Here is a 27049-nt window from a genome sequence, read left to right as displayed (position 1 = left end):
TGTTTCCACAAAACAAAAACAAAAACCTCACCACAGATAAATTCTAGTAGCTTCAAGAGCCACCCTGCTGATCATAGTCAGGGGACAGCTCAGCCCCCGACACTCTCATTTAGATGCAAGCTTAATAATATGTGTTTAGCAACAGCCCTAAAATCTGCTCAATGTACAGCTTCCCCATCTGCTATGATTTGTTTCTCCATTTGTTTAAAAAAAAAAAAAAAGCACACAACAGTGTGCTGTGTGTGCCTTGTTGCCTCGTTGCCCCCATGAGACCTTGCCATCACATTCTCTATTGAGAGATGTGTTTCTCAGCCTGTTTTCCCAGGCCCCTGTCTTCCATGGCATTCTGCAGCAGAGCTGTGCCCGAGCCCCAGTGCCCCAGCCCAACACGATGCAGGATAAGGAGATGGTGAGGCATACCTTGTACCTGGGCTTCCGTCCTCTCTTCTTCGGGATTGTCACTGCCGGCACAGAGGCAGGAGAAGCAGAATAGAGGTTATGGACGGCCATCTGCACCCGTGTGGAGTGAAGTGGAGGCCGGCCACGTTTCCTCCCTGGCACCCTCTGTGTCTGCATCTCTGCTGGTGCCAGTCTTACTGAGTGAGGAGGCGAACCACACACAGGCAAGAGAGGTCCTGGGAATTAGTTCAGATAGAAAGAAAAACAAAATTAGAAATGTACGCTTGGTCTCAGAGCACATAGATCTGATAGTGATTTGTGCACACCTACCACTTACAGGAGGAAGACGGGGTCCATGTAAGTGAGTCAGGTACAACTAGGCTACAGTACTGCTAGGTGGAGAAGACAATAGATTCCTGGATCTAGAGATAGCTGAGGTCATCACCAGTGACGGGATGCTTTCATGTCTCAATTCAATTTTGGACTAGTAAAATAGTATCACAATCGTATCTAAATACTATGCACGATTTTCTATATTAATAATGTTTAATGCTAAACAAACTATATTATATCAACAATATAGAAGTATAATCTCATATCAAACAATATATTATCATATTAATGGTTAATATGTAATTATATGATAATTATAATTATATTACTAAGTAACATTCATATATTAATAATATATTACACAAGTTCACCCATTCCTCCATATTTACTCTTGTTTCTTTGCTTGAATTATGAACTGTCATCACCCTTTTTAGTAATACAAGTCAATTTCATTAAAGCCATGACATCCTTCAATCCAAACATGGACAGGAGTTTGCATACAGAAATTGTTCACTTCGCCATTATTTAGAATTGCAGAAATAAAATAGATACAGCCCAAATAACAATGCATAAGGGAACAGCTAATACATCAACAAACTAAAACTGGCAAATAAGTTAAAGCCTTTAGCAACACATTTTGCATAACATGATGCTGGGCAAAAGAAATATCATGCACACAAATGACACATAAAAATGATCCCAACTATGCAATATATTATATGGTAAAATAAATGGAGGAAAGCTTGCTAAAAGGTCACTAAAGATGGCCAGGCTGTGGGCAATGTTCACAGCACACAGTCCTTTGTACACAGCCCCCCCTGCCCGCGACCGTGACCTTAGCATAGCTCCGACAATGTTAATCATAAGCTGCTCTGGTAGAATTCCATAAATCTGGAAGCAAGAGGCCACTAACAAAGCCATGACCCAGAGAACAGGGGAAGTGGACGCTCAGAGGTCAGATATCCAGCACGGGCAGGAACGTGTCGAGTTGGGCAGAGCTTTAACTCAGGGACGGTGTTAGGCGATGCAATCCACTTCTGCAGAGTAGAGAAACCTGCCAAAACCTTCCGTTGAAATGAGAGGCTTCTGAGAAGCCTGAAGCAGGTGTTAGTGTTATTAGGGATGCTCCTGTTTCCTTGGCCAGAGGCCCAGAGGGAGTCGGGAGCGGGGAGCAGCAGGTATTAGAAGGGAATCTCTGGGTCCCTTGTCGGGGGCAGGGAAGCAGAGACTACATAGCTTTACTCAGGGAAGAAAAAGCAAAACACTAGAAATTCTTTTAAAACACACTAGAGGAAGATTTATTTTTGGATACACCATATTTGGTGGATAGGTTTCTTTCTTTTTCTTTCTTTTCTTTTTTTTTAATAACTTGGAGGATTGAACCTATGGCCCTTGTGTGTGCTAAGCAAGCACCCCACCAGTGAGCCACACTTCCAACTCCATAATTACAATTTTAAAGGAGGAATTTTTTATTTCACAACTCTATAAGTAGAGTTTTAATTTCAGATAAAGAGAAAAGCTAGGCATAGAGAGTTGGCTCTATGGTTAAGAGTAACGGGTGCTCTTCCAGAGGACCCAACACCTACCTCAGGCAGTTCACAAATGTCTGTAACTCCCTAGGCCTCTTCTGGCTTCTGCAGGCACTGTACACACAAACTTAAATCCTCAGACAGGCACATATATGTACATATAGTTGCAAATAAAATAAAAATAAGATAATTTACATGAAAAGAAGCCTGCTAAAAATATCAATTTTCTGTTTTTCTATGTGTTGAAAAAAATCCCATCTCACTGAATCTAAGATGCATTTTTTAAAAACATATTAACCTTATTGGAATATAGATGGCCCTATATCGCTTCAAGCAGATGAGACTGCTTAGTAGAGCATAAGATAACGACGCATTCTGTAATCAAATACATCTTGGAGTCAATAAATTATGATTACTGTGTAGGAATTCATAACACAAAAATCTATTTCTGGACCTCAACACCAACAAATACCCCAAACACTCACTGGTGCAAAAGAAGTCAAAAGCGCAAACAGATCAATAAAAATCACAAAGGTCTTGTTGGGTGAAAGTCAGTCTCATTTTGATCTATCGTGATCGAATTTCTGCTTCTTTATTATGAGTTTAAGATTTTAGAAACAGAAGGTTTTCTTATTGTAGGGTGCATTTCTGCATCTTTCTACTTTAAATTTTATTTTGCTTTGTTTATTTTTGGTTTCGAGAGACAAGGTCTTGCTATGCAGTCCAAGATACCCTCCAGCTTATTATATTCCTCTGCTCCAGTCTCCAGAGTGCTGGGAATACAAGGTTTGCTCATGCCTGTCTTACTTTGCCTTTAGTGTGGAGATTAACAATGTATTTAATCGCATTAGTGTCAAAAGGGAAGCAAGAGAAAGCTTAGGGTTAGGGGCTGAGCAGAAAGCCCAGCTGATATACTGCTCATCTCGCAAGGTGAGGCTCTGACACCAAACTCAGCACAATATAAAAAAGGCAGGCATAGTAGCTGTGCTTGTGATCTTAGCACTGGGGAGGCAGGAACAGGTACATCTATTGGGTTGGTGTATGGCCTGCCAGCCTAACCTAACCAGTGAGCCCCAGGTCCCAGTGACAGACCTTGTCTCAAAACTAAGGTGGACAGCATCTAAGAACCAACATAGGAGATAATTGCTACCCTTTACACTCACCTATATGCGTGTATTCTGTCCCTGTGCGTGCACACACATGCACACACATAATAAATAAAATGCAATCATTTTTAAGAAAATCAAGTTTAGAACAATATGAGTTAGCAATGAAGTTTCAAATATAAGTAAACCTAAAAAGAGCTTTACTTTGACAACCAACAAGTGAAATTAACTTTCCTTAAGTTGTTCCATATAACAAAGTCCTTCCAAGAAGAAGAAGGAGGAGGAGGAGGAAGAGGAGGAGGAAGAGGAGGAGGAAGAGGAGGAGGAAGAACTATCTGTTTAACTCATTTCCTTTCCCCTGACTTTTTACCTCCTTTTTCTTAATGAGGAAATCCCCATGCCTCGTGCTGCCTCCTACTTTCTGCCTTCCACAGAAGCACCAGTCTTAGGCAGTGTGAGAGCCTGTCTGTTACATAATTTATGCTAATTGACCAGTAAGGAGCCATTGTCAGTGGAGTGGTAGGAACTACTGGGATGGAGACAGAGCCAGAGGCAGGAAATACCCAAGCTTTCCCAGCCTACCACGCCCTAGCGATTGCTCATTTTACCTACTAATCAAGACGGGTTGTAGGCTTATATTTTTCGAAACTGACTTTTAATAACGGTTCCTAACCTCCCTTCTAGCCCACCTCCCAGCAGAGGTAGTGGAAAGAAAAGGTTAATAGAGCAGAGGAGGACGTGGGCCTGTTTAGAAATGGTTCTTTGGAGTAAATCCAATCTGCATTGTCAGGGTATCAGCAGTTAGGCTCACACGAATCAGCAGTGGCAGCTTGATCCACTCACAAAAACCACTCATGAATCAGCAACAGCAGTTCAATCCAGAGGAAACCATGAGACTCTGCCAATCGGCCTGCGTCTGAGGAAGTGGCAAGGAATTGCCAGAACACATCAGAAGTTCTTTGGTGGCATTTTCTCTCTCTGACATCATGACAAATGATGACCAGGAAAGAGTGGCAGGGTGAACCAATACCACACAGCGTCGTTGTCATCATCGTCCATTGTCTATTGGGTTATATTTATACCTTTCCAAGCACCCACTCTAGCAGAGCATCACATGCCCTTCTCGCAGGCAGCTTCCAGAAAAACCACCATGTGTCTGCTTCAGCAAAACATCCTCCCATGAGACAGTTTCCAGAAAACACATTACATGATACAACTGAGTCTCCAAAGAAACCGGAAATCTTCACTTCAATGGGCAAATTTAATGCTAAGTAACAAGGATAGTAAATGAATTTATCAGAACCATAAGGGATCCTCTAAATGTCTCTGTAGGATAATTTTAGAGTTTGGAGAGTCACAAGTAACACAATTTACCTTCAATAACAGGTCCAGACACTTTGGAAAGCGGGGAGGGGGAATGCAGGTTTCCAAAATCTTCCTTCCCAAAACTATGCTATGGATAGAAAAGAAAAAAAGAATTAATAATAGTAATAGGAATGATGATGATAGGAAAGTAAGGAAGTGTCTCAGCTTTGGGGAGCACTGAGCGCAAGACACATTGAACTATGTAAGAGACCATAAAATTCTATCATGCTTAAATACGGTTCAGTGGTAATAGAAAAGGCAAATATTGAAATATGTAATTAAAGATTGTCATACAGAAGGAAGAGTCCCTCTGTGTCTTAAGAAAAATAAGGATAGCCAGATGTAGTGATGCATGCCTCTAATCTCAGCATTTGGGAGCAAAGGCACGCAAATCTCTATGAGTTCAGGGCTAACCTGGTCTACAGAGTGAGTTCCAGGACAGCCAGAGAGCCATAGCGAAGCCCTATCTCAAAGAAACAAACCAAAAACATAAAAAAAAGAAAAAGGAAGGAAGGAAAAAGTAGAATGAACAAATTCTAATGAAAATAATTTACTTAAAAATTATTAAGAAAAAAAATCTAAAGAAAACCCAAAAATATGTGATCAAGGTCACTCTTTACAAAAATATTTATAATGGTGAACTATTAAACACCCCTCAAAACAGTCTTGATTTAATGTATTATTTCAAATTTGTAAGGTAGAATACTTACTGATTTTAAGCATGCATGAGTACGTGCAATCACGTGCACATGCACATGCGTGTGTGTGTGTGTGTGTGTGTGTGTGTGTAAGAGAGCATATGTGGGGTACTTCTTACAGTGTTTGAATGGCTTCATGTAGGAATCTACAGTGCTTTATTAACTAGTGTGGGTCTGGGAAAGGAAAACCTCAAAAGATTATGGGTGGTCATCCTTGGGCAAAAGAACCGGAAATGTGGTTTTTACTCTGTTTTGTGTGCCATTTTGCATGGTTTGAAATTTTAAATCAGAGACAAATATACAGAGAGAAAAATAAACAATTTATGAATGAGCCTCATTCTCTGGGAGCTGTTTTAGATATCTTTACTCTTTTTAAATAGTCTTCCATTTTCTTTGATTTCTGATGATGTTACAACCCAAGACACTGAACACCACTGATCACTGCTTTAATATTCCAGAAAAAAAGCAGTAAAAAGAAGTTGCTTTGACAAGGCTGAGATCAGCACTAGTCCATTTGATGTCAACATTACTCAGAAGACAATTTGACGATATGTATTCATTTAGCAAACACTAGTAGTGGGTTTCCCAGTAGGGCTTGTGATCCACTAAGCCATAGGCTTTCAGCCAGTTTTACAGTAGCAGACACATATTCCCCCTGTGGAACAGGCCTCAGAGCCAATCAGAAAATAATTGGTTGCCATTTAACAGTCATACCACTATTGCTTTGGGCATATCTTAACTAGAAGGCTATATTGTAGCAAGCAGGATCCACAGCTGGGACTCACAAGACTGTTAATGGCTTTCCACCCTTAGCTTTGGTCGAAGAAGCCTCTTTATGCAGTGGGTAATGGTTAGTGCAGAGTCTTGTAATTGGTCAATGTGCTGAGAATTAGAGACAATTGAGTATTCAGTCCTAAATGAGGTGTCTATCTCAGCCCCTTCAAGACCTGGGTGAACATTCCAGAAGAGGGGACAGAAAGATTCTATGATAATCACCACCTATAGAAAAGCAGGCAATAAAAGCAATGTAATAATATTAAGACAATATAAGATTATATATATGTATCTGTAAACACGCACACATATATAATGTAACAAATAATAAAATGAAATGCTAGAGTATCAGAGATGGAAAAAATCAGTTCTACCATCTGGGATAACTGGAAGGGGTAGAAACAGGAGAATCAGAGCATGACATCAGATTTAGGACTTTCTAGGCAGAAGTGCCCAGGCTGCTAGGTTGGGCAGGGACATTAGAGGGGTATATGAAGGAAAGGTGGATAAATTAGACAAGGAGAACTATCCATAGCTTTCTATTGTTTCTCAAAGTACCAAAGGCAGCAGGTACAGGATCTCAAGTCTCTCCTGGACTCTTCTGTTAATATAGGGAATGGGCTTCTGACCCCAGTGTAATGGTCTACAGTAATCCTATTTCATCTTGCTCTGCGGCTCCATGCTGAATTCACTGTGACCCAGAGTCTTTTATGTGCAACCTTCAGGCATCTAAGGCCCTAATAGCTCTCAGGCTTTGGGACTATACATGAGGTGATTTCTAATGATTTCTAAAGGTTTCCTTTGGCACCTGTCTGAATTCAGCCACGCTCAATGATCGCCAAAGAGCTCAAGCTTCAGAGAGATTTTCTTCTCTATACTGGACTCTCAACTACATCCTCCCCCATTGTCTGGCTAGTAATACTCTCAAGTACTGATTAATGATGGCTCTCACAGTTCCTTATTGCTTCATGCACATAAGTAAGTGATGTACATTCCTGGAGGCCAGAGCCCTTGTTCCACTGCTTACTCTGACCTTCAGCTTCGGGCTCAGTTTTGCACTTGCAGAGTGCACCTGACACCTGTGAGGTAGCAACATTGTATCCATGTGTGGGCAAAAGCGTATCAATTTGGATAGATGTGTGTTCCATGTAAAAGAGCACTTTGAAGATCAACAAAACCTATACACACTGGGATGAAGATGTAGCTCAGTGAAAGAATGCTTGTATAGACTATATAACACCCTGGATTTGATATTTTGCAAAAACAAAACTAAATATGACAAGAATGGGCCCAATAAGGACTGGAGAGATAGCTCAGCAGTTCAGAACACATACTCCTTTCATGTGCACACAGTCACACACATGCAGAGAATTAAAAACAGAATAAATGCTTTATTAAAAATAAGGACTAAAGACAATAACAGAATCTGTTAAATTGAGAAAATGAGTTCTTTTTAATACATGCTTTTCCCAGTTCTGACAACATTTAGCTAACTGAAGCCAAAATCAATACATATATTCATTCCTAGCATTAAAATTTTACTCTGTGATATTGTTCTCTGTATTTTATTTATGGGATAAATGAAATATTTATCCCATAAATAAAACCAAGAGTTCTTTGAGACAGCTGATTTCATATTTTGCAGGACAAAGAAGGGTCAGGATTAGCTTGACTCTGGTTAGTGTAGGGCAAGGGTGGAGTTAAAGGTGTGAAGAGGGTTTCTAAAGGGTAAGGAGAACGATGTAATGGCGTGTGTCTCACAGTGACAGTAGTATCATAGCAACCAGGATGTGTTATGTGTGCAGCCATACATTCTTTTCAACGCATGGAAGTCTTAGAGAAGTTGAGCCCAGCTATAATTGTAATTATTTTAATATAATTGAAAAGTAAACAGGAAAAAATAAAATTTGTTTTAATTGGCCTCATTAATGTGAGAGAACTCATTTATAGCTTTTCATTCCCTTAAGTTCTGATATGACCTTGTCTCTAGAATCTACATAGAGAAGATCCATGTAATATGTTGTGAAGATGCCAGTGCATTCTGGAAAAACAGGAATTGAACCCAGAGCAGAAGGAACTGGTCAGCGCTGGTCCCCACAACATAACCAGGGAGAAAGGGCTCAACAGTTAAACATGATGCACCTTTCAACAGCTTTAGAGGAACTGGGGAGTGCAGCCTTGTGCTTGAGTCCATGGGACATGAAATTTCTAGATGACCAGAGACCTTGGTGCCTCCTTGCCCACAGAAGTAGCATCCTCACAATGATGTCAGGGAGGCTGGATGGCAGATCCTCCGGGTCCTTATGCTGAGCCATGTGCTGGGGAGGGAGAACTGCAGAAGCAAGCAAACTCAGCTACCTTCGACTGCACCTACTCTCCTTCCTGATGACCTCTCCCACCCCAGCAAGGAATGGCAGAGCCGCCAGGGGGATAGAGAGCCAAAGGTCATTTGCATCAGAGGAAGGAGGGAAGCCATCATAACACAAGAAGGGCAAATGTTTGCAGGAAGGTCTTACACCCTGCAGGATTTTGAAACACCAGAATAGCTGGGAACATGGGAGACAGATTGCCACACAGGTACGAAGAAATTACTAGCTGGGTAGTGCTCAGCTGTAGCCTAACTCTTCTTCAGTCACCTTGGCCAGCCCAGGAACTTCCTTATAGCTAGCTTTGCCCTCAGAGTCCATTGGTCTAGACTTGCTTCTCAGAAGATGAATCTGAGGTAAGAGAAGCTGGGTGTGTAAGGTGGCTAGCCTTGCCTCCTCCTGGTGTTGGGTGCTGTCTTAGTTAGGGTTTTACTGCTGTGAACAGACACCATGACCAAGGCAAGTCTTATAAAAAACAACATTTAACTGGGGCTGCCTTACAGGTTCAGAGGTTCAGTCCATTATCATCAAGGTGGGAGCATGGCAGTATCCAGGCAGGCATGGCGCAGGAGGAGCTGAGAGTTCTATGTCTTCATCTAAAGGCTGCTAGTGGAAGACTGACTTCCAGGCAACTAGGGTGAGGATCTTATACCCACACCCACAGTGACACACCCATTCCAACCAGGTCACACCTATTCCAACAAGGCCACACCTTCAGATGGTGCCACTCCCTGGTCCAAGGATATACAAACCATCACAGGTGCTCACTTCTTTTAATGGCAACACCACAGTGTCTTACACTTCAAGTGACATCCGCACAAAAGACAACACACTGCAGATCTTGCGTACTAGCCTGGACCTGATGCTCTCTATCACATTCCTTACTGAAGGGAACTGCCTGCCTAAGCCACCCCCTGGTTCCTGAGACACTGGGATGCTGTCCAAGTGTGCTGTCTGGGAGGGAACTGCCTAAGCTTGGAAGGTGAGCATGGGATGAGGGAGCCAGGAGACGAAGAAGCCCCCCTCTCTGCCTTGCTAGCACCATACCTGAAACTTCCTCCTGTCTGGCTTCAGGATCCTAACTTCCGCTGAGTGACAGATCCTCTCTCTTGGACCAAGAAGTGCTTGCAGCATAGATTGTAGCTGAAGACCCAGCTTTTATTTTGACTTTTCTATCACCTGTGGCCATACCACCCCATTAAATGATCATTGTCTTAAATACAAAAGAGATTTCCCTGAAGATGTCTGTGGATTGACAGCATGTACCTGCCTTAGGCAGGCCCTTGACAATGAGGGCCAGTGGAACCTTGGAAGAAAGGCTCCTTTGGGATGCGCTTTCAAAGGCTCTGCTGTCTCAAAGGCTTGGGTGTGCCTCTCTCTTGCCTTAGCTGGAGATGTGCCCATGAGCAAGCTTATGGGTCTTGAGAGGGAACCTGACATGGAGGCGATCTGATCTGTGCTCCTCAGACTTGTGGGTAAGAAGGAGGGATAAATGTTGACATTTGCATAATTGTACGGTAGTGTGCTCCCAGACGGTGGGCAGGAAAGGTGTATGAATAAATGTGCACACATCCCTGCACACCCACTTCCTGCTTGCCTATGCTTTTGCTTTGAGGGAAATTAGTTACCCATGGTCTGAAAATATCACTATAAGACAATGAGAGACTAAGATACTTTCAGAGAAAGATCACAGTCACCTTTCTTACAGCATATATTATATCATGTTTCATGTTAGTTATTTTTGTTGCTCTTTTTTTATTTTTTTATTTTTTTGGTTTTTCAAGACAGGGTTTCTCTGTGTAGCCCTGGCTGTCCTGGAACTCACTCTGTAGAACGAGGATGGCCTCACACTCAGAAATCCGCTTGCCTCTGCCTCCCGAGTGCTGGGATTAAAGGCGTGTGCAACCACTGCCCAGCTTTGTTGCTCTCTTACCATGACGAATTTATAAATTCAGCTTTGTCATAGGTATGTATATAAGAAAAAAAAACATTATAAAAATAGTACCATCTGAAGCTCCAGGCATTTGCTGGGGGTCCTGGATGTCCCTTGTGGATGGGGCAGAGGGGAGGGGTTACTGTGTAGACTGACAGGTGCATGAAAAGTCTCTGGAAATGCTCTCACAATGGTAGCTACTGTCTCTTGCTGGGATAAGGAGGGAAACCCAGGGTCCAAGGGATGGAGAGAGACTTTCCTCTCCTTATTTGGCTCAAAATAGTGGAGTTGGTTTATCTGGCAATTCTCGGGATTAATAAAACAGAGGGGCCACAACGACTTAGTATGTATGATACCGCTGAACAACTCTGCAGCCTTAGCTGTAACCTAAAACAGGACAAGGCAGAAGGCCTCTGCATGCAGCGGGTGTGTAGGAACAGTCCCGGGGGGAAACTTAGGATAGTGGAGCAGTTCCTCACAAGCCTGCAGCCTTAAGCTGAGGGGAGGGAGGTTGGGAGAGTATCATAAAGTTTTCTTACAGTGGGTTAGCCACAGCCAAGCCTCATCTACGTGGTCTAGTGGAGACATTCGAGGTCACTGGAGTAACTTCCTGGAGCCTGTGCCCTGCATTCAGAGGATGAACACTCAGAAGGGAGAAGATACACTCATGTACCGCATAGCAGAACATCTCTGAGACTACTGGACCTCAAAGATGAGACTGAAGAGTCCAGGACAGTCACAGCCTGCAGCACTCCTGGCTCACAGCCTGCTCCTCTCCTGATTGCCCTTCCTGGATGTCCACAGTTTGGTCTCCTTACACCCTTAACCCTGTAGCATGTGGAAGCTGGAAGCCCGAGTCTCCATCCCTGGACTCCCACGGCCCCCTACTCTTACCTCAATCAGAGGCTTCCATGACCTGCTCACTATTGAACCAAAGGCAGAAAGGGCCCAAGGTTAGAACTGAGCCACAGTGGGCCTCCGAGCCTGTCCCCTGGGGCTCCCTCACAGTTTTGTCAAAGAATATTAATTAACCTTTGCTCAACTTTACACAACAGATAATCAGTCCCCTGCTCTCCAACAGGAATCATGTCTGTTGAGGTTTGCTCTGTTGCCACATATTGTCTTGCCAAAGACTGACCTCCCGAGATCTGCTTGCCCCCAGGGAAAAGGAGATTCTCATGTATGCCAAGTGATGATATGTAACCTTGTCCCCTGCCCCAAGTTACTCCTGATTGGTCAATAAAGATGCCTATAACCTGTAGGTTGGTAGAAGAGAGGTCAGAGGGGCTTAAGTTCCCGGGCTTGTGGTCTGAAGCAGAGACCATGAGGGGAGAGAGAGGCGACAGTGAAGAGAGAAGATGCCATGGGTTAAGGGATCATGAGAACTGGCCAACGGGGCTGGCCAGTCGGAGTAAGAGCGGCCCAGGCAGACCATGGCAAGTCCTATCTTAGAGTTACTGACAGGGAAATGGGCGAAATAGCATAGAGGGTTATCTGCCCGGCTCTAATGCTACATATAAATATAAAAGTGTTGTGTCTTCTATCTGGTAGAACTCCTAGTTAATTATTACCACTCCTGACACAAGAGTCTTCATTTTACCCTTGGCTGGATGAAAAGGAGCCACCTCAGGGAGGTGTTTTAGGAGGGTGGGGTGATGGCAGTAGGGGGGTTTTACCTCTTTTCCCACAGCTCTGACTGCAAGTTGCTAGTCCAACTGAAATTTTCCATTTCCAAGTCCTTCTCTGTGCTGTAACTAAATGCTTTTTCTCATAACGCAATGTGCAATCATGTCTATCTCTCTGGATACAGTTGAGACCTGGGTAAAGACCATCTCTTGTGTGCTGTGTGATGCATGGAAGCATCACCTGTTAATAAAAAGCTGATTGGCCGATGAGCTGAGACAAGAAACAGGAGGTGAGAGTTCTGGGAGGGAGCTTGGAATTCTAGGATAGAGTCAGGCGCGGGAAGAGATTCGCCCTGAGCTCTGAGGAGACCGATGCATGAAACTTAGGACAGTAGCTAGCCTTACGACAGCCTCAGACTAGATTTAACGTGATAACTGAGTTACAAGCTAGTGGGAACAAGCCCGAGCTTATGGCCTAGGCTTTTATTCACATAGAATTAAGTTTCAGAGTTGTATTACAGGAACTGGGGTGCAGGTGGGAAAGCCCATGGTTGCAGCTCTGCGTCCGGGTTTAATTGATTTGGACTTTTGAGACAGGGTCTTGCCATGTATCCCTGACTAAGCTAGCATTTGCTATCTAGACCAGGCTGGCTTTGAATTTGCTATCATCTTTCTGCCACTGTCTTCTGGGTGCTGGTATTACAGATGTGCTCATCTGGCTCCAACTCCAGAGATTTGAACATCTCAGAGATTTAACAAACGTTCACCAAATAATTGAATGAGTGGTCTGGTGAGCTGCCCCTCATCCAGGACTCTTCCACTGACCAGCACTGAGGCAGCTGGCTCCAGACTGGCCATTCGTTTATTAGTGTTAGTAGTGGCCCTGTGCTCAGGACTCCACCTGAGGAGTCTTCAATAATCATGGTCTTGGGCCAACTACGTTTGACTTATGTGTAAAAACACTCACAACACAATCATGACAGCCTGACTTAGCTATACCCCCAGAACCTATAAAAAGATGGAAGGAGAGAACCAACTTCATAAAGTTGTTCTCTGACCTCCAAACACATCTTCACTGCATGTACACACACCCATGGCGTGCACACACACTCATGTACATATACATTCATGCACAATTTTTTTTTAAAAAAGCCATTTCCAAACAAGAAAACTACCCCAGCAAGACATGGCACTACAAGTTTCCAAAGTAGGCCTGCCACAGTTTACCTGCTTCGTCTCTGTTAGTTTCTACACGGTTCTGAGGCAAGCATCATTGCCCTCGGACTTAGAGGAGAGGCTCCGATGCCTACATAGATACCATGAGTCCGCCACCATCTGTGCTTACTGATGAGAGAGTTCAGATCTAACCCCAAAGCTTTGTACACACACCGGGTCAGCCCTGGATGGAACCTGTCAGACTGGCAACATTGCAGGTGGGACACAAGAAGGGATCCTGACCCTTCTGGCCACATTCTTCCATCTCTGAAAGCTGAAAGGGTGGAAGAAAACCCAATGATTCACAGGACGCCCCTGTGACTTAGCGCCTGGGGTAGCTGGAGCTGATGCAGATACTGTGAGCGATTGCTGAAGAGCAATTGCAGGAAGTGCCAGTAGAAGACACTTGTCTGCCAGGGGACTCTAGGCTCGCTGTAGGGCAGGGCAGGGCAGGGCAGGGCAGGGCACCGCACTTTCCAGGACAGCTGTGGGAGTTCTTGTTTTCAGCCAGCCACCACTTCCTGTTTTGTTCTCTGTTTATACTTTATGTTTAATTTAGAGAAAGTGCTTGTGGTTTGGCTGCTTTGGGTTGTTTCCCGTTCAAGATCTACAAAGAAAACTTTCTCTTCAAGGTCAGAGAGAGAGAGAGAGACAGAGACAGAGACAGAGACAGAGACAGAGACAGAGACAGAGAGACAGAGAGACAGAGAGAGACAGAGACAGACAGAGACAGACACAGAGAACAGAGCGAGCAAGTTTCTTTTCAAATACTTTGCTAGGAAGAATAGTAAAGATTTCCCTGATAAAATGACAAAATTCAAATAGTACCAGTCATAACTCTCCAAATCTGGGATATATTCAACAGTCTCCAGAGTATGTGGCTATCTCAAGGACAGTGCTACCAGTATACCACTAGGATCCCAAGGGAGCCTGGCATGATAAGTAGGTCCCATGAGATATGAATTACTGCTCTTCCCACCCCCTCCAACACAACTTTCTTCTCTTTTTGTAAAGAACAGAGTAGAAGGAAGTATATTTCCTGATCACTTTGTAGCACCCCCAAAAGATGTCTGGCGGGCAAGAGTATTTCATTTATTCTCCAAGAAGAAGAATACACCCAGACAGTGGTGTGATACTCAGCTCTGCCTGCAGTATGGCACAGTAGTGCCCTGTCCACAGAGCACCAGCGCCATAGAAGTAAAGCTACTGAAACCCTTGCATGGGAAGAGAGGGGCTCGGCAGTCTAGAAAGCCATGAGGCTGGGAAGAGAGGCGGGTGCTGAGTGGCCAGCAAGGCATAAGCCTTGTCTGGACATGGGAAGCCAGCACTCACTGGTTCACCGTCCCCTGGTACTTCTCCAGGAACCCAGACTCTTCAACCATCAGGCATGTGGGGGCTGAGAAGGGAATACGTAAAGTGAGGGGGCCGGAGTGACACATGCCACAGAATCCCACATCTCACAGGAAGGAAAGCAAACTGTGCTGAATTCACTTCTGATCACCAACAGTCACAAAGGCTTCAGGGGACAATTGCCCTCATCCCAAGTGGGGGCACAGGTCGGGAGGGTCACTCTCTCCTTGGTCACAACCTACTGTCCCCCAACACCACCCTGACAGGTATAAGATCACGCAAGGCCAAAGGGGATGTGCTGGCCAGAAACACTATTGTCTTTGTCTGTGTGTCCTTTGTCTGTGTGTCCTTTGAACCATCCCACCACACTCCCGACCACCTATGTGTCACCCACTGTGCAGAGCACTAAAGAGGTGAAGATGTACCCAGAGTGTTGGTATTCTGTCTGGACTCCATCCCCACAGTTACCTGGCAACAGCCAGGTAGGCCTGGTCCACTATAAAAGGGGCTGCTTGCCCCCCTCCTCTCTGTCTTATTCCTGCTTCTCTCCCTTGCTCCTTTCCCCCTTGTCCCCCCTCTCCCCATCCCCCTCCCCCCGCTCTCTCCATGTGGCCATGGCCAGCCTCTCCTCTCCTCTCTGCCTTTCTCTGCCTCTACTACTCTCTTAACTCCCCTCCCCATGCCCTAAATAAACTCTATTCTATACTATACTATTGTGTGGCTGGTCCCTCAGGGGGAAGGGATGCCTTGGCATGGGCCTGCCGAGGCACCCCCTTCCTCCACACCGCACTACACCCCCACAGAACAAATTCTTATATTTATTTATCTTTTTATAATTACAACACAGAGACCCTCAGCGGTCCCCTGAGGAAGGGAGAGCACCCCTACATGTCCAGTGAGTCCTACTGACATATTTGGATGTGCAAACCCAGGACAGCCCACTGCTTGACCACCCCATCACTAGCACAGCTTCTCTCTGTGGTGGTGAGTCTGGATCACACCCACAGGTCACCTGAAGAGAAACAGACCCTGCGTGACCTCAGGAGACACTGGATAGTGGCCAGTAACCAAAATGACAGTATGAGTGAGGACTACGTCTGCCATAGACTCTCTGGGAGCGACTCCTTCCCTCAGAGCGCCCTGCTGTTGGTAGGCTATCTACTCCCCCGGCCCTTGACCATGACCTTCGTGGCGTGGGGGCTGTCCTTGGTGAACAGTCACATACAGGACTGAGTCCACAGCACCAACAAGGCAACAGAGAGAGGATGAGCACACACATGCTAACCTTTCTCCATTCAGTTCTCACGGCGAGACTCTGAGGCCAGCACTATGAGAACCCCCTAGCATACGGAGCAAGCCTGTCCAACATTTACAGCAGAGCTAAGAAGGCTCCTGTTCTGGGACCATCAAACTCAGCTTAAGACAACTGGAGGATATAATTGCCACCACCTCACGGGTCATGTCTGGGCTGGATGAAAATGATGTGACTTCTCCAGGTCTGGCTGTCTGGCAGGCAGCGGTGGGGGTGAGGGGGTGGCAGAGCATGACACAGCTGCAGGCTTCCACTCTTAGTTGCCAAAGGAAAGGTCAATAGAGGACAAGACAATGACTCCTTTGTCCAGCATGTTCCCCAGGGTGGTGGAGTCGACAAGCAGGGCTTGGGAGGAGTGCAGGTCTCCTCTCTCAAAGGTCTCAGGGAAGCCTCAACTGAGTCTGTTCTTCACGAGTGGTCAGTTTACCTTCTGAAAGCCCATCTCTATGTGAATAGTCACTGGACACTTAGGCATTCGTGGGGCACTCTGAGGTTGTGTGAGGCAACTGGGCAAGCCTTCCTGCAGACAGAAAGATACATCCACATGGTTGTTTAAGGAAGAGACTCAGTGTCCCTCCAGTAGGAGCTGGAAGGACAGCCTGAAAGAGCAAAAGGTGCCAGAAGCCAGAAACAAAGATGGACTTAGCCTGCTCCTTCAGGAGCCTGGGAAATTAGCCAACCAGAAGGCACTGGAACTACTCAAGAGCTGTCTTGTTTCTTTCTAGTAAGAAACAGACGAGAAGGAGCAGGACACAGGATGGGATGGGAAACAAAAGGTAGGGACCGGACATGAGGGGACTATAGTGGGGACCGGACATGAGGGGACAATAGTGGGTACTGGACATGAGGGGACAAGAGTGGGGACCAGACATGAGGGGACTATAGTGGGGACCGGACATGAGGGGACAATAGTGGGGACCGGACATGAGGGGACAAGAGGTGAGACAGTATGAAGGGTCCTAGGTCCAGGTGGAGACGGTCATCACGGCTCAGGGACTTGTGAAGTCAGATTTTGCTAGCCTCAGGCAAAATGAGCTCTGGGCTACAGCAAGAGTCTGTGAATAGGTCTGGGGAGTTTTCTGGGAAATCAGGAGAAGAAAAAGGAAAGCACATTGTCTCCCAACTTCAAAGCAAGCTGGACTCTGTGTGTGACAATTAATCGTTTCAGAACTACCAACAGATCCATGACAAACACTTCTAAAAGATGATGCCTTTGTTTATAATGTGTCACTGGCTCCAGAAGGACTAATCCCCTTCTAATTTAAGGGTTAACCGATTAAGATTTACTTGAGAGAAAGAACAGGGTAGTTACACGGAGGTCGGAAGCATGAATTAACCCCAGACTGTTGACAGCTGCCCAGCATTTGACAAGCTGCCTCAGAAGTTTCCGAGACAGATATTAATTAAGTAGCATATGAGCAGGAGGAAGATGCAGTCAGGTAGAGTTCATGACTAATGAGCCACACCCAATTCGGGTGACATCTCAGCTCTACAGGTTGCCTCTAGCCACAAGCTTCTGGTTTCTGGTTTAGTTGTCAGCTTCTGGGAACAGGGATGAAGGTGTGGAAGGCAGACGTGCCAAATAATGAGCTTGGGAGAAGTGTCCAGGGCTACAGATCACAGAGCTGGGATTCAAAATGTTTTATATGTGGAGACAAAATTAACTGAGGGAAACTGAAAGATACCCTACCGCCCCAAGACATCCAACAGAGCCAAGACGGGAGAGGCTTCCAGTGTGAAGAAGATGTAGTGGGGCTGGAGAGATGGCTCAGGGGCCTTCTTGATCATTTGCTGCTCTTCAAGAGTACCTAGGTTTGCTCAATCCCCAGTCCCCCCATGGGGGTTCACAGTCAACCATAACTTCAGTCCTAGCACATCTGACACCCTCTTCTGGCCTCTGTAGATAACAGGCATGCATGGGGTATACCGACATACATGCAGTCAATACACCCAGAGACATAAATACAAATAAATAAATCTTTTTTAAAAAGATTTAAGAGTAAAAAAAACAAAAACTAGTTCTGACTGTGACCTAGGCCGTTTGATGGAGGAGCCTCTGGAACTAAGACCAGAGTCCAGCTAAAAGAAACAATACTGCCATTGTCCGCAGAACAGCTGGAATCTACACCTGTGTCCCAGGCAGCATTAAAAATAAAGATTGACTCTAATGGGAGGGAAGGGCAAGGCATATAGAGCTTTCCATTGTGTAATGGTCAAAAGTAAGGACGTCTAGCCAGGAGAGAAATTATTCTGTGTGGCAACATGGGGTGGATCCATAATACTAGCAACAATGTATCACAACCGTCCCGAGAGCCAACCTCATCACACCACACCGCATTAAGAATTTAGAGAAAGAGGAGGAAGCAAAAAATAGAAGCAATCCAGTCTGCTGAAGGGCAAGGGGGGAGAGAGAGACAGACAGACAGAGATAGAGACAGAGATGCAGAGACACAGAGACAGAGGCACAGAGGCAGAGACACAAAGACAGAGATAGAGAGACAGTGACACAGAGACAGAGATAGAGAGACAGAGACACAAAGACAGAGATAGAGAGACAGAGACACAGAGGCAGAGACACAGAGACAGAGATAGAGAGACAGAGACACAAAGACAGAGTATTTATATTAATGATCTTAAATTTTAAAGTTATTTAAGCATGCAGTCCAAAAACTAGGTATTTCTTTACGCAAACAAAATTTCACTCTTGAATCAAAACAACAAAGAAAAATTATCTGAGACAGGTCTCATGTAACCCAGGCTGGTCTCAGACTTGCTATATAGAAGAAAATGACCTGGAACTTCTCATCCACCTGCCTCCCACAACCCAAGAGGCAGGCACCACCTTGGTTATGTGGTGCTAGAAATGGAAGCTGGGGCGTCAGGCCTGAGAGACAACCACTAGCAACTGTGCTACATCTCTGGCCTGAGAAATACAGTGACATTTCAACACACACACACACACACACGCACACACACACACATTTAAATCAAAGTTGCGCGTTGTGCCACCTACATTCCAGGCACTGAGGCAGGATGATCAAGAGCTCCAAGCTGATCTAAGCTATACAGTAAAATCTTTCAAAACATATTTAAAATAAAAAGCACTAATTAAACAAATAATAACCCTGGATTCTCATTATCCGTGGCCCAGTCATTCAAAAGCAGCTAAGGGGGAATCAATGTCCTGTATTTCAACAACACGCAGAAGCAAATGTCCCATTCTGTTCTTGGCAGGAGAGGAAGGAGACAGGACACCTGGAGGCGAATCCCTAACTCCAAGAAGCTCAATTTCCTAAGGATATTGACGCCTATTAAAATGAGAAGGGCAGTGTAGGAAAACAGAATTACCGTCCCATCCCAGCCATCAATCTCTCTTACTGAGGTCTTGTTACTGGTCTCTCGTTACATCTCATAATAGATTTTCAAAAAGTATCTTTGTGGTGAGACCCAAGGGCCAGAGGCAGTGCTTGAAGACATGACTAAGTGAGGGGCTCACTGCAGAGTGACTTTCAAAGAAGGGACGCTGATGGCACGGGTTTGATTGGATTGAACCGAGTAGATTTCAGTGGGGAGGCTCAGGATGAGGTATTTAATAAACCTTAGTCGATCGAACCAGACTGGCAAAATAAATGACCATCAATCCATATCCTGGGACATGCTGATTTCCTGAGACAACAATCTCCCTGTCCCAAAGCAGTCCACCGGGACCATTCAGGCTTCCCCAGTTGCTGACAGGGCAGGTTCTCTAGGATTTATAAATCCATTAAAAAATGACAATACAGGTAGCCAATGGCTATGTGCTGTTAACTTGTTTGCATACTATTCAAACTGCATAAAAGAGGGATATATATTTGGAGATGCATTGATTTATATGGTACACCTAAATATAATGTCTAATTTTAGAGTAGCTCATTAATGTATTGATTCAAGTCTAGCTGTGAGTATCAGACAGATGCTGGAATTCTTAAGTATCCTCTGATAGCCAGATTGATCCGTGAACTAGTGTCCTAACACAGGCCTCATTAATTACCCCACACTCGATAGCTTGCAACAGCTAAAGTGGGTCCTCACACCAGAGGCCAAAGTCTGGGGTCAAGGCAGCAGCTGCACTGGTTTTAGTCTTGGCAGAGGGGCTGAAATCCACTCTGCTGATTTAGTCTTGGAACCTGGCCGAGGGCCTGACATCCACTCTGCCCCTTTCCTGGCTCTCATGATTGCCACCAGTCCTGGCATGATTTGATGAGTAGCCACATCAGTCCAGTTTCTTCCTCCATTGCTCCAGTTTCTTCCTCCGTTGCTCCAAGGCGTCTTCTCTTCCTCCATCTCCACAGAGTCACAGTAGGACACTAGCCATTGAACTTATGGCCACCAATCTCAATGTCATCTCATCTTAGCTAGCTAATTACATTTGAAAAACTGTATTTCTAATACGTTTGAAGTCTGAAGGTCTGTGTCTATAGCTTTTGAGAGGGGCACTGCTCAAGCTCACACAAAGAGTTTATATTAATCAACTCCATGCAACACTACTACCCATAGTTTAGCAGGTATGGGCTCCACTAATTAACTCAATGAGCAGTTCTTTCTTATTTCATCTTCTTTTCCAGACAGATCTTCTGTCACCGAGGCTGCCCGTGAACCCCTGACCCTTCTAACTGCTCTTCATCCCTACGCAGATTACAAAAGTAAGGCCACCACGCCAGGTGCTAATCCAACACAAAGTTCTATAGATTGATGCTACCATGTAAGGCCACCTAATTTTTCACAAATTTAGGGAACTACTTTTATCCCTTTTTAAGATTTTTTTTCCCAAACAGATAATTGGATTGTTGAGGGATAATTTTTTCATACATTCAAGCTCACAGATTTTAAAGACACATTTGAGTTTTTAGCAAAAGCATATACCAGTGTAACCCATTCACCAAGCAAAATAACTGTCTGTGGGACTGAGAATATAGAGCCCAGTGGTAGAGCATTTCCCTGGCATGGACCAGGACCTCGGGTTTAATCTCCTGAACCTCAAAACATTATCTATATTATCTCATTAGGTTTATTGTGCCTTCCCCCAGTGATCACTATTGCTTCCGTGGCAATGATTATCTACCTACTAGACTATTCGACCTATACATATAGGGATTTAATGATTTCACACCCTTGCATCTGGTTTCTCAGCTGGGGGAGCAGGCATTTCAATCCCATGGTCCTTTACACTGTACCCCACAGCAGGATGAAAGGACAACCTGCCCATCATCCACCCAGCTGTTTATTAAGGCTGTTTGCAATTTTAAGCTGCTTTTAAAATTCTGCCAGCAACACGCATGTGTGATCTTGTATCTGATGTCCATTTGCTCTTCTTTGGGCTGACGATGGGACTGAATTGCTGGGCCATGGTTTAGGTTCCCGTTGAACTTTGTGTGTGAACAGCCTTGATCCTTCCCAGCAATGTTACAGTAACAGAGCAATGGTTCCGCAGCCTCTGCTGGGGAGCTGCTGGGCTCTCAAGGTAGCCATTCCAGCGGGTGCAAAGCGATTCTCTTTTCCTTCATGCATGGAGACGTTGGGTGTCTTTTTATGTATAGGTTGTCATTCATATATCTTCTGTTTAAAGTGCCTGTTCTAGATTTTTGCACATATTTTCATTGCTTCTATTGTTACTGTTAAGCTATAAGAATTCTTTATATAGTCTTAAACATGTCTTTTGTTCAAACACACACACATATATACACATACACATATATATGCATACATATATATACACACACATACATACATACATATATATATATACATACACACATATATATGTATATATGTATATGTGTGTGTATACACACACACACACACACACACACACACACACACACACATATATATATATATATATATATATAAACTTCACTACCCTCTTTGGCTTACTATTCACTTTCCAAATAGTGTCTTGTCTGTCTTATTTATGTGCCTTTTAATTCAGTGCTGAGGACTGGACCTAAGGTCTGTACATGCTAGGCAAGCACGCTCTCACTGTGCCCCACACCACACCAGCCTCTAAATAGTGTCCTTTATCAAACAGAGGTGTTAGATGTTTTTGTTTTCTGGTCATTGGCTTCTGCATCTAAGAAACCTATCATATTCCAAGACCATGACCAGTCTACTTTCTTCCCCCTGCTACCTTGTCTCACCTCTTGCAGGCTGCTGCTTACCCCATCTTCAGTTAATGACTGTGTGGCTGTGAGTCACCCAGAGCAGGTTCAAAAGGCTACCTTCCCCTTCCTGTTGATGTTCTGCGGTTCCTCTCTCAAAGTCTGCCAGGCCTGTGAACTGGCGTCTATTTCTGGACTCTGGCTTGTTGATTTGTTTTGGTTGTTATCTGTTTGGTTTTATTGAGATGTGTTGGGCCATGGATGACGCGATACTCACTGGGTATCCCAGAGTAATGCTGGGGTTACAGCATTGAGACACCATGCCAGCTGTTTTCAGACTCTTGATTTTATTCTGTTGACACAGCTTTGTATCCTTGTACTGACACCCAAGTCTCTAGGTTACCACGACTCGTAGTAAGTCTTGAAACGAGACAGGCTGCACTCTCAGCTCTGTCTTCCCTTTTCACAGCTAGTTTCTGACAGCGTTGGCATGCCCACGGCCCTGTGTTCCATCAGCATCACAAAATTATTTTGAAAATTTCACCCAAATTTTTTTTAAAAACTACCGAATTTTTATTGGAAATGCTTCAAATCTATGAGTAATTTAAAATGGACTGAAAATTTCACAATATGTGATTTACAGTTCTTACATGTACTGCTGGGTTCGGCTTCCTTGGGGCTCTGTGGTTTGTCCATGAGTTAGTGCTACTACCATTTTCAGTGGCATGCCTCATCAAGTATATTCTGGTTTTGATACTTTTGTTGATGGGTGTAAATAAATGCTAACTCCCAGAAACTGTCTTTTACACAGACATGCAATTGAATTTTTCAATATACATTATTTTATTGTAATTTTAATAAACAATATATAAATAAATACATACATTTTACTGGTAATATGAATTCTTAGGAAGTTTGCCAAATTACTGTATGTAAGAAACCGATCATCAGATATTTAAGAACACTCAACATCAAAAGCTTTAAATCTTAACTGTACATTGTAGCCCCTCAAAAACTCCAAACTGCATTTAAAAAATAATTTTTTTTCTCTACAAAGAGTCTCATCAGCTATGCAAAACTCTTTATACTTTTTATGCTGAAGCTAATGTTGAGCTGCACTTGAGTTTTTAGCAGCACACACATTATAGGACAGCCATTTCTTCCTCCTCCTCCTCCCCTCCCCCTCTTCTTCCTCCTCCTCCTCTTCTTCTCCCCTTCTCCCTCCTCCTCCTCTTCTGGTTCATTCCTCTTCTAGCTGGCTGACCTAGCAGGCCCCTTCTTTGCTGCTTCCCACCCTGACACAGTCGGCAGCCACACCCTTCTATTCTCCTGTAGTTTAGTGGCGTGCTTATTCGGTTGTTTACCCTTGGCTGACGACTGCTCAGACCCCATTTCACCCAGCGTCTATGCGTTCTTTCCCCCACACAGACCTGGGTGTTCACTTTTGATCTTTGGGTGCTTGCTGCTCAGAGCAAAGCAGGAAGAAGTCGTTTAGGAACATGAAAGTCTTTTTTTCTTTCCTTTCTTTTCACCTTTGTGAGGAACTTAATCTTCACCTCCCTGACACGTCAGCTTTGTCACTACGTGTCACACTGGGGCATTTCTATGAGAAATTAAAGAAATTAATTGTGGATTTTTTTCCTGTGCTCCTCCCAGCAGGTCTGCGTGAAGGCAGAAGAGGACACTGTGTCCCGCAGCTTGTTGGGGTCTCCACTGCCCACGCTGAAGGAGAGGCATCTGCCTAACATGAGCTCTTCCCTCAAGGCCCAATAGAGATTCTTCCTCCATAACTGATTCTTGATACAGCCACTCAATTCTACTAGCAAACTAATCGTTTGACCATGTTTGGGACCATGTTTTAAATATTCCTTTGGATTTTTCTATATGCACAATCATGTCATCTGTGGATTTAAAATTGTATTTCTTTTTCTTTAATTTTTAAAATATTTATATTTATTTCATGTGTTTTGCTTTGTGTGTGTATGTGTACCGCATGCATGCCTGATGCCTGTGGAGACCAGAAGACGGTGTCAGCACGCCTGGAACTGACGTGGCAGAGGGTTGTGAGTAACCATGGAGTGCTGGGAACCCGATTCAGTGTGAGAAAAGCAGACACTGAGTCGCCCCTAGGCCCTGAGGTGGTATTTCTTTTTTAAAAGTATATTTCTAGAGCTGGGGAGATGGCTCAATCGATTTATTGTTCGCCACACAAGCAGAGGGCCTGAGTTTGGGTCCCTTGCACCCATATTTTAAAAACTTAAATGCAGGGGATGGAAAGAGAGCTCAGACATTACAAGAGCGCTTTTGGCTTCCACGTAGGACCTGGGCTCAGTTCCCCAAGCATCTACCTGCTGGCTCACAACCATGCCTAACTCCAGTTACTGGGGATTGACGTCACTGTTTGACTTTTGAGGACACCAGGCACATATGTACTATAAATACATATATGCAGGGGACACTCTCATACATGTAAAATAAAACAAATACACCTTACAAAATGGGGTACAGCAAGGCATAGCTGAAACTCCAGCTTTCAGGAGGCAGAGAGGAGACTCCAGGGGCTTCTCTTGGTGTACAGGTTAAATCACTGAGCTCCAGGTCAGAAAGAGACACTGCTTCAAAAATCCTTGTGGGCAGTAACAGGGAAAGATGCCTGTTAGCAGCCTCTGGCCACTAAAGGCACATGTGCATGCACACACACACACACACACACACAATTTATATACCCCCCAATGTATACAGAGTATACATACATGCACCACACACATACACACAAGAACACATACACATTCACAGGCACATGCACACGAACACATGCACACACACTCTCGCACACACATACACACACATTCACGCATGTGCACACGCTCTTATACCCCCTTCCAACATATACAGAGGCATACATATACACAAACATATACCACACACTGATCCGTGACAAACTTGCATTTCTTTCTGATCTTTTGTCTTTTCTTATTTTTTTTTCCTTTTCTTCTCTCCACCCCTTTCATGTCTTGCTAGAGTGACTGAAAATTCCAGGACATTGCTGAGGTAACTGAGAGAGGACATTTTTGCTTGCTCCTGCTCCTAGGGGAAACTTTAGTATTTTATCTCTAAGTGAGCGGTTATATTCGGGAATGCGTTAGATGCCTTTTACCAGATGAATAAAGTTTCTTCTGTTCTGTGCTCAGATGGAACCCAGGTCTTGTGCATGCCAGGCAATGCTCTGCCGCTGAGCCCAGTTCTTGGTCGTTTGAGACAGCCTCACTATGTAGCCCAGACAGTCCTGGAACTTGCCACTCTTCTACTGGAATAGGACCCCAGAGCTTAGCACAACTGATTGCATGTTACAGGCACCGTTCTGACCTTAAAACCCAGCATAAAGGCCCCAACACCTGCCAAAACAGAAACAAATTCCTAATCCAACAAACACTTGGTCCCACACCCATAGTCATGCCACGCTACATGGGTGGCAGAAGATACCCAGGAGTCGGCCAGCCTGTGGCCTACCCACAGAGTGAACCACTACAGTGAACAATTATGTAGTAGACAGAGAAAGAGAAGTTTGAGCGTTATGAAGAGAGACGGAACTGGAGACTCGAGGAAGGAGAGCAGTGGCCTGTTGTGAGTGGCGTGTCCGCCATCTGTGGCCATGGTGAAATCCCAGTCCATGTCGCCACTGAGGGTCATGTCTGGGTCCATGGCTATGCAGCATCGGGGATCTGTATTGATGTCTGTAGCTCGTATTATCACTGAAGTTCGTACAGATGTCCCTGGGACCTTGTAAATGTCCAAGGGCTGTTCAGAACTGGCCCAGTCGCTCGCTGGGTGCAACACTCGGGAGAGTGGGCCCCACACTTCCCCTGGACAGCACAGTAGAGCCGATCCTGGTGTCAGAGGCTCCGGTGGGCTGGAGATCAGGAGAACCGGCTCTGCTCTTTGCTGGACGCAGCATTGGGTGAGCTCACTACAGCAGTGCCGGAGAGCTTGCCTTGTGGTGCAGATGCGGGAGCGCTGGCCGGCCGACTGATCGATCCAGCTACCTCCTAGGTCCGGTCCATCATCTACCTCATCTATAAATTACTGGAGTTCGTAAAAGGGCTGGGCCTGCAGATCCAAAGCTTCAGCTTCCACAAGAGAATGTTTTCTGTGCTTTGTTTTGGTTTGTTTATTTGTTTTAATTTTGTTTTTTAGTTTATTTTTGTGGAGGGAGGTTGCAAGGGCAGAAGGCAGATACAAAGGGATGGGGAGATGAGTGAGATTGGGTGTGTGATGTAAAACTCACAAAGAATCAATTTTTTTTTAAAAAAAAAGACAAATGAATAAGCAAACAAATAACAACAGCAAACTTGGTCCATAGTTCCAGGCTCCAGGAAAATGTCCTAAATGAACTAACCTTGATTTTTGGCGTCTGTGGTTCTACTTCTTGCTAACTCTTCCTGCCGTCGGAAGTATGCCAACACAGGGCATGGGTTTTGTCCCCAAAAGATAAAGAACTGTGAAGCCGGGGGCTGGGTGATATGAGCAGGCTTCCTGTGCAGCCTCCAGCCAGTCTGGATGGAGAGAGGGGAACTGGATAGGAGAGGAGGTGGGGCAGGAACAGAATGGCGATCGATCAGGTGGTGCGGGGAGAGGGTTGGGCGTGAGAATGGAAATCTCCGGAACTAGCTAGAGGTCTGGGATGGAGGCTACAAGGACTCTACGGGGTAACCTCAGCTGAGATTCCTACCCGTGGGAGGTTGAAAGACTGAAGTGCAGCCAGGCAGGATTTCCAGAGGAGGGACAGGGACATCAATCCACTCACAAAACCTTCAATCCAAACTTTGCTTTGCCTACAGGATGTGCAGGGACAAAGATGGAGCAGAGACTGAGGGAATGGCCAACCAATGGACTGCCCCCATTTGAGA

At 44.8% G+C, this 27049-nt stretch overlaps 1 protein-coding gene across 1 annotated transcript in view; it reads right to left on the bottom strand.

The window, feature by feature from the left end:
- The window catches only part of Scml4 (Scm polycomb group protein like 4), a 94928-nt gene that overhangs the window by 46577 nt on the left and 21302 nt on the right, over positions 1 to 27049 (bottom strand). The window contains exons 2-3 of the mRNA XM_021174730.3: positions 4742 to 4820; positions 421 to 635 (exon numbers count right to left, since the gene is read on the bottom strand). Coding sequence (XP_021030389.1) covers positions 421 to 576 — 156 coding nt within the window. The 5' untranslated portion in view covers positions 577 to 635; positions 4742 to 4820. The remainder of the gene's footprint in view (positions 1 to 420; positions 636 to 4741; positions 4821 to 27049) is intronic.

This window comes from Mus caroli, unplaced genomic scaffold (genome assembly GCF_978045245.1).
Source record: "Mus caroli unplaced genomic scaffold, Mus_caroli_1 scaffold_9, whole genome shotgun sequence".
NCBI classification, from domain to species: Eukaryota; Metazoa; Chordata; class Mammalia; order Rodentia; family Muridae; genus Mus; species Mus caroli.
Note: the sequence above shows the minus strand (reverse complement) of the source record. Positions and strands in the feature narration are given on the sequence as shown.